The sequence below is a fragment of the Tripterygium wilfordii genome, chromosome 21 (assembly GCF_013401445.1).
Source record: "Tripterygium wilfordii isolate XIE 37 chromosome 21, ASM1340144v1, whole genome shotgun sequence".
Lineage (NCBI taxonomy): Eukaryota > Viridiplantae > Streptophyta > Magnoliopsida > Celastrales > Celastraceae > Tripterygium > Tripterygium wilfordii.
The window spans coordinates 15,497,409-15,507,028 of NC_052252.1; the positions used below are offsets into that span (position 1 = coordinate 15,497,409).

At 35.9% G+C, this 9,620-nt stretch overlaps 1 protein-coding gene and 1 long non-coding RNA gene across 3 annotated transcripts; one reads left to right on the top strand and one right to left on the bottom strand.

Moving 5' to 3' along the window:
• Positions 1 to 1,441: 1,441 nt before the first annotated feature.
• LOC119988840 lies at positions 1,442 to 4,302 on the bottom strand. Its single transcript, XR_005465676.1, has 2 exons — positions 3,264 to 4,302; positions 1,442 to 3,146 (listed from the first exon to the last, which is right to left on the bottom strand). It is a non-coding gene; the product is annotated as an uncharacterized LOC119988840 (long non-coding RNA).
• Positions 4,303 to 4,443: 141 nt separating this feature from the next.
• Positions 4,444 to 7,437, top strand: LOC119988839. 2 transcript variants are annotated; one of them, XM_038834041.1, is made up of 3 exons: positions 4,444 to 4,733; positions 5,757 to 6,037; positions 7,094 to 7,437. In XM_038834041.1, the coding sequence occupies exons 1-3, from the start codon at positions 4,551 to 4,553 to the stop codon at positions 7,206 to 7,208; spliced, it is 579 nt and encodes a 192-aa protein (XP_038689969.1). In that variant the 5' UTR covers positions 4,444 to 4,550; the 3' UTR covers positions 7,209 to 7,437. The 2 variants fall into 2 exon arrangements, with proteins under 2 accessions (XP_038689969.1, XP_038689970.1); XM_038834042.1 differs by lacking the exon at positions 7,094 to 7,437 and adding an exon at positions 6,188 to 6,500 and having other exon boundaries at positions 4,458 to 4,733.
• Positions 7,438 to 9,620: the final 2,183 nt, after the last annotated feature.

Consider the following 9,620-nt stretch of genomic DNA (forward strand, 5'->3'; position numbering starts at 1 on the left):
AGGAGGCAGTGAACATAAAGAACGGAGGACTCTTCAGCTTCGCTCCAAGAAACAAGTCCTCTAGCTTGTCCGGCTTACCATAAGTAATCCTCTGTTTCTTTGCAAACTTAGCTTGCGCTCTCCTTCAATCTCTTCATATTTTTTCCTCACTTGTCTCCATCCCTCTTTAAAGCATTTTTGTTCCTCACTGATCTCTGCCATCCTCTACTCTTAGTCTCTTAATATTTTTCCCATTTACTCTTCTATTCTGCCCAAACTTCAAGAACGTCCAACAACACAAATCATGTAACTAGGAATAATAATTACTGCATTTCTGCTCTAATTAACACCACCCATCTTTCATGATTTTCTCAAATCTGCTTGAGATCACAAGCCCAATAGATATTGTCGAACTAGATCTACAAAACCCAATAGATCTTGTCGCAACATCTTCGTCTCCTCCGCGGATAATCAACACCACCATCTTACCCATGAAAATCCTTCCCTCCCTTCCTAGTTCCTACCCCTCCATTTCCACTGAATTCACCACCCACCAACTCTCTCCGTCCCCTCATAAGCGTCAATGAACGGTCAATGCGTTTTGTTTCTGGCCGCTGATTCTTCAAGAATTTTAGCTTTGTATTACACTATTGATTTTGCTTTAAAGAATTTCAAGATTTTCAGCTAAAAATAATATGGAGCAGTCAAATACTGATTGGTCAAAGATGACCAACCAATTAACGAAGACAGAGTCAATTGAATGGTCAGTAAAGAATAGAGGACTCTGCAGCTTCCATATCAAGAAACAAGTCCACGATTTGTAAGCAGAACAAGTCCCTGAAAAAGAACATCGAGCAGGCGAAATCAGGTATTTTGACAGACCTTTATCAATGCTGTTAATGATAGAAATACACCCTTTTTGGGTTCTGAAAAGAGAATCCAAGTAGTGACCATTATCTGTTTGAAGAGATGCTTTAATAAGGATGATAATTAACTCATGACAAGCTTAACACGAAAATGATGTAAAACAATGATTCAATGATATCAATGTTGTAGGCTTTCATTGGTTCTGCATACACGTGTTGTTTCTATTCGTCGCAATTAATATAACTAGGTAGTATTAATTAGAGCAGAAATGCGGTAATTATTCTTATTAGTTACTAATATATTTTGTGTTGTTTAACATTGCAGTTTTGGCAAAAGAGAAGATTAAATGGGAAAACAAAGGCTTGTATTAAGAGGCTAAGAGCAGAGATGGCAGAAATCAGTGACGAACAAAGATGCATAAAAGGGAAACAGAGACAAGCAAGGAAAAGATATGTAGAGATTATTGAAGTAGAGCGCAAACAACTGTGGAAAGAAACAGAGGATTATGTATGGTAAGCCGGACAAGTCATAGCTTTGTTTCGGACAAGTCATAGTTTTTAACCAGAGATGAAGATTCATTTTTGTATATTCCTTCTTTTTTTTTGTCTGTTACTCGTTCTTAGGAGACGAGGCTTGGCTTCTGCGAATTGATTTAATGATCGTGTAATATATAGAGACAGCAATAATTCAAAATAATTATAGAAATCTCACCGTTGTACATGCAACCTTATAGATTGCTACTCAATTTCAACTATATACATCGACGCCTTGCGACTACTTACGGATCGAGAAAATTGAGTAAGATACCATAATCAAAATATTAGTAGAAAATTTACGAAAGTTCAAACTTTTCACATTTACACCTTTTGAGTTACCAATATGATATGAGAGAATAGAGCGATTCAAATACCTGTAACAAGTTACGCAACACGAAGAGAGACTAATCAATTTGTACAAAATGTCCATAGACATAACAAATGCCATGGAGCTATTTTCAGCAAGCCACAAAATATATATATATATATTATCGAGTTTGTCTAAGTCGATGTTTTACGCACATATGGTTGCGTACCGCCATACGAATCTTTCCCTTCAGCAACTCATAGCTCTTCTTCATCGCCGCAAATCCATGAACACCATCACAAGAGAGGAACACCAAAGAGGTATTCTGAGAATCAATCGCGATCACCAAAATGACCAAGAACACAAAGAAAACAGATCTTGTAAATTAACCAACAGCAAGAGCGCCACCCACAAGTGTGAAGAGCAACACCATCATCAGTATGTGCTGAACTGATATTCTGTGTAGAAGATCAGCAGCAAAGCAGTGTGCTTCAGCCTTCAGCTTGCAACAACAGCAAATCTTCCTCCTCGAGTTCCAACGATATATATCGCCTCCAGCAAGCACAACCCACTAGTTAAGTTGATTCTATATAGTCGTATAGAAATAGAAGTAAAACAGTAGATTTTCTATTGAATATTTTCCATCTCCAGTTTGGAATTAGGTTTGATTGGTACATTTTAATTAATTAGCTAGGCTTGGTTTTGTGTATAAAGTATATATATATATATATATATATATATATATATATATCTATGAGGTCCTAAAATGATATGAGTACTCACTCTCCATAACCAAAGAGAATATGGGTTCTAGGGTGGGGAGGTGGGGAAATAAAAATATTCTTTAAAAAAAACGTGAGAGGATGGTAAAAAAGCCCGCGCCGTACCTCGGAACAGACAATACTCAGATACTAAAATACGCATTCACAATATTAATAGTATAACTTGAAAATTTGAGGAGTCTTTAAAAATAGAACAAATACAAGGTTTAGGAAGTAAATTGATTGGAGTTGAAATTGTTAAGACTTGTAAAATATCTCACATCGGTTTAGTGTAAAACCAATGATGTGATTTGTAAGTGTAAGCCCAATCTCAAATATTTAAGATTCTTTTTAAAGAATAAAATCACATAGGCCTTAAATCATAGCGTGAACAATATCTATAGTGGATTGAGCTCAACAAGCAAAAGGGTTCAATTTATTCGTGAATGAAAAGCATATTTTGAACAACAAATTAGTATCATTGGGATGATGATGAGACTACTTTTTCTTGTGGGGGGACAGGCATGGAGTAAAGGCAAAGACTTTGTCAATAAAAGAAACAGAAGAGAACGAAATCATGTGTGAACCCGAGGTGGGTGGAGTCCACGCCTTCATTATCTATCTATCTTGCTGGAAATCGCGCGCGCCGAACGATTATCGCGCGATACATCGATATCAACGACTTGTGAGAGTGACCTGCATAATTATTTTGAATTACTGTCTGCCTACTTGTGCATCTTTTTCTTTACTTCCTACAAAAAAAAATAACGTCACATGCTGATTGTCTTTTGCCTAGCGTTTCTGTATAATTACCAGTTATTTACTTCATCAATTCGCAGAAGCCAACCTCACCCTTGCAAGAAAGAGTAACATGAACAAAAAAAGAGGATAAGAAGAAAAAAAGAATGCATTATCCCACATCGAAAAGATGTGTGGATTATTGCTTCTTTATAAGGACTAACCCACCTATCCGCAGCTTCCATGCCAAGAAACAACTCGGTAAGCAGAAGAAGCCCCCGAATTAGAACATCGAGCAGGAGAAATCAGGTATTTTGACAGACCTTTATCAATGCTGTTCATGGTAGAATGACACCCTTTTTTGGGTTCTGAAAAGAGAATATCCAAGTAGTGACCGTGAACTGTTTGAAGAAATGCCTTAATAAGGATGATAATCAACTCTTGACAAGCTTAATACGAAACTGATATAACACAATGAGTTTGTAGAGAGATGAAGGGCTCTTTGTTGTTGGAGAAAGAGAGTGGCAGTGCCGACGAGAGAGAAAATGTCGCCATTGTCATGTATTCCTCCGATGAGATGAGTGGATTATTCTGTTCGGTGACATCCATGCTAAAGTTTTTGTCCATCCTTACATCGCAGTATGCTGAAGAAGATTTCCTGGAAACCTTGCCAAAAAGATTGGTTGTAGGCATTCTAATTCTTTTCAACTTCTATAGTAGCCATGCTTCTAGCATTTGCTGTCAACAATTGGTCCAGTTGCTCTGATTTCTTTTATCCCTGTAACCCTAATTCTACATAAAGGGCCGGCATTTTCACCCGGAAAAGTACTGAGATGCTGTACCAGCATACATTAAAATTTTCAATTTTTTTACCAATCTGGAGACAAATTCAAACAATAATGGTTTGGATCTGGACGGTGTTTTTCTATATACAAAAAAATAAAATAAAATAAACATGCCCCTCTGGTGCTGCTATGCACTACTGGTTTGAAAGAGCCATTTTTAATCATAATTTTTACTATTTCTTGTCATCATCATTATGATTCATCGATCTTGCCGTAAACCAAGGTGGAGTCCACGCCTGCATGATGTATCGCGCGCTCTGGACAAGTATCGCGCGATACACCAATATCAATGACTTTTGAGCGTGACTTCCATAACTATTTTGAATTACTATATGCCTACTTGGCCCTCTTTTTCTTTACTTCCACAGAAATCAACATCACATGCTGATTGTCTTTTTACCTAACGTCGGTCTCTATAATAACCACACGATTTTACTTCATCAATTCGCAGCTGCCAATCCTCAACCTCGCTAGAACAGAGTGACGTAAACAAAGAAAGAGGATTAGAGGTAAAAGAATGATGCTTTCTTTCTGGTATCTACTTTGGTTTGCAGGTGCAATTGCCAAAACATCTGATAGAGGAGGAGGTAATCACACTAAAGAACAGAGGACTCTGCAGCTTCTTCCATGCCAAGAGACAACTCCACAATTTGTAAGCAGAAGAAGCCCACGAATTAGAAAATCGAGCAGGCGAATTCGGGTATTTTGACAGACCTTTTTATCAATGCCGTTCATGATAGAATTACACTCTTTGTGGGTTCTGAAAAGAGAATCCAAGACATTCCAAGTAGTGACCATAAACTGTTTGAAGAAATGCCTTAATAAGGATGATAGCTAACTCATTACATAGTGCCTGGGTGGCAGGTGCCCCGGGATTCTGAAGAAGTATTTATTATTTATATACTTAAGTTTACAGTTGAAATGAGTTCCAGCTGAATGCTCTAGCGGTTACTAATTTTGTAAATCATGCACCACCCTGAGTTCTATTCTCGCTGACAGCATGCCACTTTTTATTTTATTTTCCTAATTTCATTTATTTTTCTTTTTTTAAATTTGTCTATTTTATTTATTTTGCGTTTTTTTTTAAATTTAAATTTTTTTCTGTTTTGTCATCTATTTTTAATTTTTAATTTTTCTATTTTATTTATTTTTTCTATTTTATCACTTCATTTACTGTTCTTGATTTTTTTTATTCATTTATTTTGTATTTTCTTTTTCTTCCCTCACGGTACCCTCATTACAAATATTAGCTATGTCCCTGAATAACACAACAAGTCAATGAAATGACATACCTTTTTCTCTTTTTTTTTTTGATAAGGACAACAACATTCCATTAAAAAGAAACCACAGAAGGGGTTAACCTCCTTAGTAATGAGGGCGGTAAGAAATAAAGGGAAATCCTCCAACCAAATTCGAAAATCATCCGCAACCTCTCGAGACCTTCTAGCAAGAGTATGGGCTACCTAATTGTATTTACGAGACACATAATGAAAACTAACAGACCCTAATTGAGGTTCCAACTCGGTAATAACTGAGGCACCCTAACGAGTCAATGAAATGACATACCTAGACTATATATGTTGTAGGTTTTCATTGGATCTGTATGCATGTGATGTTGCTTTTCATCGTAAGCAATATTGGTAGGTAGTGCTCATTAGAGCAGAAATGCAGTAATTATTTACATATTTTCTAATGTTTAACTTTAACGTTGCCATTTGGGCAGAAGAGAAGATTAAATGGGAAAATAAAGGCTGGTATTAAGAAGCTAAGAGCGGAGATGGCAGAAATCGGTGAGGAACAAAAATGTATAAAAGAGGGGCAGAGACAAGTGAGGACAAAATATGAAGAGATAGCAGCAGAGCGCAAGCAACTGTGGAAAGAAACAGAGTTGATAGCGACCCAGAGTGCGGAAATCCAATTGAAACTAAATATCATGTTCCAATTAGTAAAAGCAAGAGCTCAGAATGACACACCTTTGGTTGCTCAACTCACTAACTCTCTTCGGTAGGTTTGATTTCCCTCTCTAATTAATCACTTATTGGTTTATATATGTGTGTGTATGTATGTATGTATATTATGTCTGTACGATCAACAAATTAAAAATATCAGCTATTACACAAATTAACAACCTTTTTGTTTCTATTTTGTTTCCAGTGATTTAGTAGCTAAGTAGACTGTCCAAATCCAATGAAGAACTCTGCTTGTCTGGGCTTGTCTGGGCTTGTATCTGTTTAAAAGGAACAGAGAGCTTATGTGTGGCATCAAGTGAGATTGAAATAAAGAGAACTCCGCTCTATCCTACTTATATAATTGTGTTTATTTCTCTTTTAATTATGAGTCCGTATTTAAAGAAGCTTGAGAATGTAATTTTCTCTGTTTTCCTATAACCTATTGAACTTGTGATAAAATGCATAATGTAATTGTTGTGATCACTAAAAAACTTTTGACATGAGCACTTTCATTGCAATGGTTACCTTTCAAATTGCTTACTCTAGTTTATACTACAAACTATTGACAGGGTCAAGGATAAACATAACATACGTAAACCTTGCCTCCACATTAATCTGTGGAGTATTACATGGGGAGACTACTTTCATGAATTGAACATGTGTCACATGTTCGCTTGTATATTTTTAATTTATTAAACTCAAAAAAAAACATAAGATCAAGAATACACCTGAAAGTTAGTGTTAGTAAACCGAACAAGTAAGAAGATTAGAACAACATGGATCGGGGGTAGGTTTAGTGTTGAAAAACATTGGACCCAATCAGTGTCATTATTTAGCTGTTAGATTGATCTGACGGCAAAGTAAAATAACTCCTTTTTTTACGAAGAGGACAATGACGACGTTGTTTCATTTGAGAATGCCTTGGAATCCTTACTTCACTCGAAGAGTCTCTCCCAATTAAGTTTTTCTCTCTTCGATTAACTGTGTAAACTCTAAAGATAATTGATTTTGACTGAAATTGGTTTTATCTTTTGATCAATTAGAGGAATTAACAAATGGACTGTGTGTTTGATCATGAATTGCAAGAAAGGCTTATCGATTAACTATTCAGGAAATCGAGGTCGTCCTCTTCAAGGAGATCAGCATCAACAAGAGTCCATCAACGGCAAACAAGATCAAACAAGTGGAAGCATGAGAATCCCTTCAACAAGAGTAGGAGGATTTAGATGGCAAACAAAGTGGTCATCCTCTTCAAGGAGGTCAGTATCGTGTCTGCACACCTCAATATCTGTGCCTCTGCTTCCCCTGAATGAGGAAGATAACATCGGCGATGAAGCAGAAGAGCCTAAACATCAAACGCAGAAGAAGGAGAATCCATGGGTAAAGTCTAAGAGTTATTTTGAAATCTCATATCTTGATAAAGAAGAAGATTAAAAAAGAAGTTATTTTCAGTAATGTCACTGGTTTCTACTTTCTAGTTTTGAAAAACGCTAGACTTACTCCGATCCGAACTAATGTCACTGGTTTCTAGTATTGAAAAACATTAGACCTATCCCCGATCCGAACTACATGGTACTAAAAAATACAAATAGTCCAATTCAATGTTTGGCACATTTTAAAAATGGAATATAATTAGTCCCTAACAATATCCCTTCTCCCATTTTAATGCAAAAATAATGTCTCCTTTTTGAATGGGAAATGTGCAGTCCCAATTCCCACTGTGTTTTTTTTTCTTTTTAAAAATTTTTCTTAGACTTTGTAAAAAACTTCATATTAATTAAAAAAAATTTCTTAAGTGAAAAAACTACACTTTATAATCGTATATGTCTAATCTAATCCTTTTGAATACAATCCAATCCTGTTCGTTATTGTCTAGTCCTATTTAAACTCGTGTGCCAAACATGGTCCAAGGGTACTGTGCGAGACTGATGGATTTAGCCGGTACACACCCAATGATTGTTTTAGAGGCTACGTTTAGAGGGAACAAATTTATATTAAGGGTGCATTTAAAAATTTCAGAGGGGGCAAAATACATAAATTAATATATTTTCTATTGGAAAAACTCATAAAATATAATTTTGGGAGTTTAACACACCCGAAGGATGGTGAGTTAATGATTTCTAGATATCATGCTCTACTTATAGGGATTGGGGGCTCCAATTTTGGGTTCTAATTTCGGCTCAAATTCTCCTTCAAAACTATGTTAAATAATGAATTAAAATGTATAATTAAGTATTTTGATAGTCATAATGTCAGAATATAATAAATTTTGACAAAAAAATTCTAAATACTAAATTCTAAACCCTAAACCCTAAATCCTAAGCTTTAACCCTAAACACTAATTTCGAACTTCTAAATTCTAATATGTCATTTTCAAAAAAAAATTCATGATTTAACAAGATTTTTGAAAGAGAATCTAAGCCGGAATTAACACATTTTTTTGGTTGTATCCGAGAATCCAGAGGTTCATTTCACACGATGTCACATAATTTGACTATTATGGACAATAATGCATAACATCTTAATGGCTTTTCTTTCTTCTGATGTTGTTGAAGTGAACTTTGTGAATGCACTGCAGTGATTTTCACTCTCTGCCTGCCTAAAATCTTCTGTTGCTCATTCCATTGTTTGAAGTTTCAAATCTCTCCAAATGTATCTATTAGAAACTCACATCAATTAATATGTTTCTATTAGAAACCTGCAGGATACAGGATACGGATGCTTGATTCAACTTATTTGTGAAGAACAGCACAAAGACTTGCCTCAGAGTGCTCATCTTTCACCTTTGTGAAAGACACCATTTTCAGCTGATCTGAATCTCAGACAGTGTGGTTTGGACATCTAGCATTAGTGCATTACAAGAATTTTCTTCTTTGTTCCCATAGCTAAAAAATAAAAAACTATTTTCCTTTAGCAAATATTTTTTTTTAATCAGAAGGAGGAAAAACTTTATTCAATAACCATTCTTGGGTAGGAAACCTCTACAATGTCAGCCATAATAAGATCATTACACGAGGAAGAAGGAAGCGAAAGACATGCTTAATTATCACCTGCCATTCTGATTTGTTCATGAGAGTCCACATACGGTCCACTAAATGCATCAATGTATTCATAGGGATGGAAGAGCTAGTAAGAAAATCCTTTACCAGCTTGGAGTCCACCTCTGTGATGACCCTTTTGTACCTCAGATCCCAAGCATATTTCAACCCAATAAGAACTCCCCATAACTCCGCACAAGGGACAGAGCAGCGACCTATATTCATGGCAAATCCTACTATCCAATTCCCAAAACTGTCTCGAACTATACCCCCAGTTGTGGCTCGGTTCAGCGTAATTCGAACAGCACCATCAGTATTGACCTTAATCCAACCATCCTCCAGAGGAATCCGTCTAACCAATTTCTCAATCTTCGAACTTCTTCTCCCAACCAATCTACCCACAACCTCATCTGAGTACATGAAACTTCTAACTTTGAGCAAAATAATGTGCAATATTGTGCATAGGGTTGAATTGAACAATAAAACATTTCTCAAATAAACACCTATTAATCAGTAGAGAATGTGTCTCTGAAACTCATTTTCATTTTTCCAAAGAAGTAGAATATAATGTTGAAGAGTTGTATTTCAATGATTTCACCA

Bases quoted from the DNA above. Each gene is read 5' to 3' on its own strand.
- LOC119988839 (XM_038834041.1), top strand. From the start codon at position 4,551: ATGATGCTTTCTTTCTGGTATCTACTTTGGTTTGCAGGTGCAATTGCC. The intron at 4,734-5,756 runs GTATTTTGACAG...CCATTTGGGCAG, and splicing joins AATCGAGCAGGCGAATTCGG to AAGAGAAGATTAAATGGGAA. The intron at 6,038-7,093 runs GTAGGTTTGATT...TTAACTATTCAG, and splicing joins CAACTCACTAACTCTCTTCG to GAAATCGAGGTCGTCCTCTT.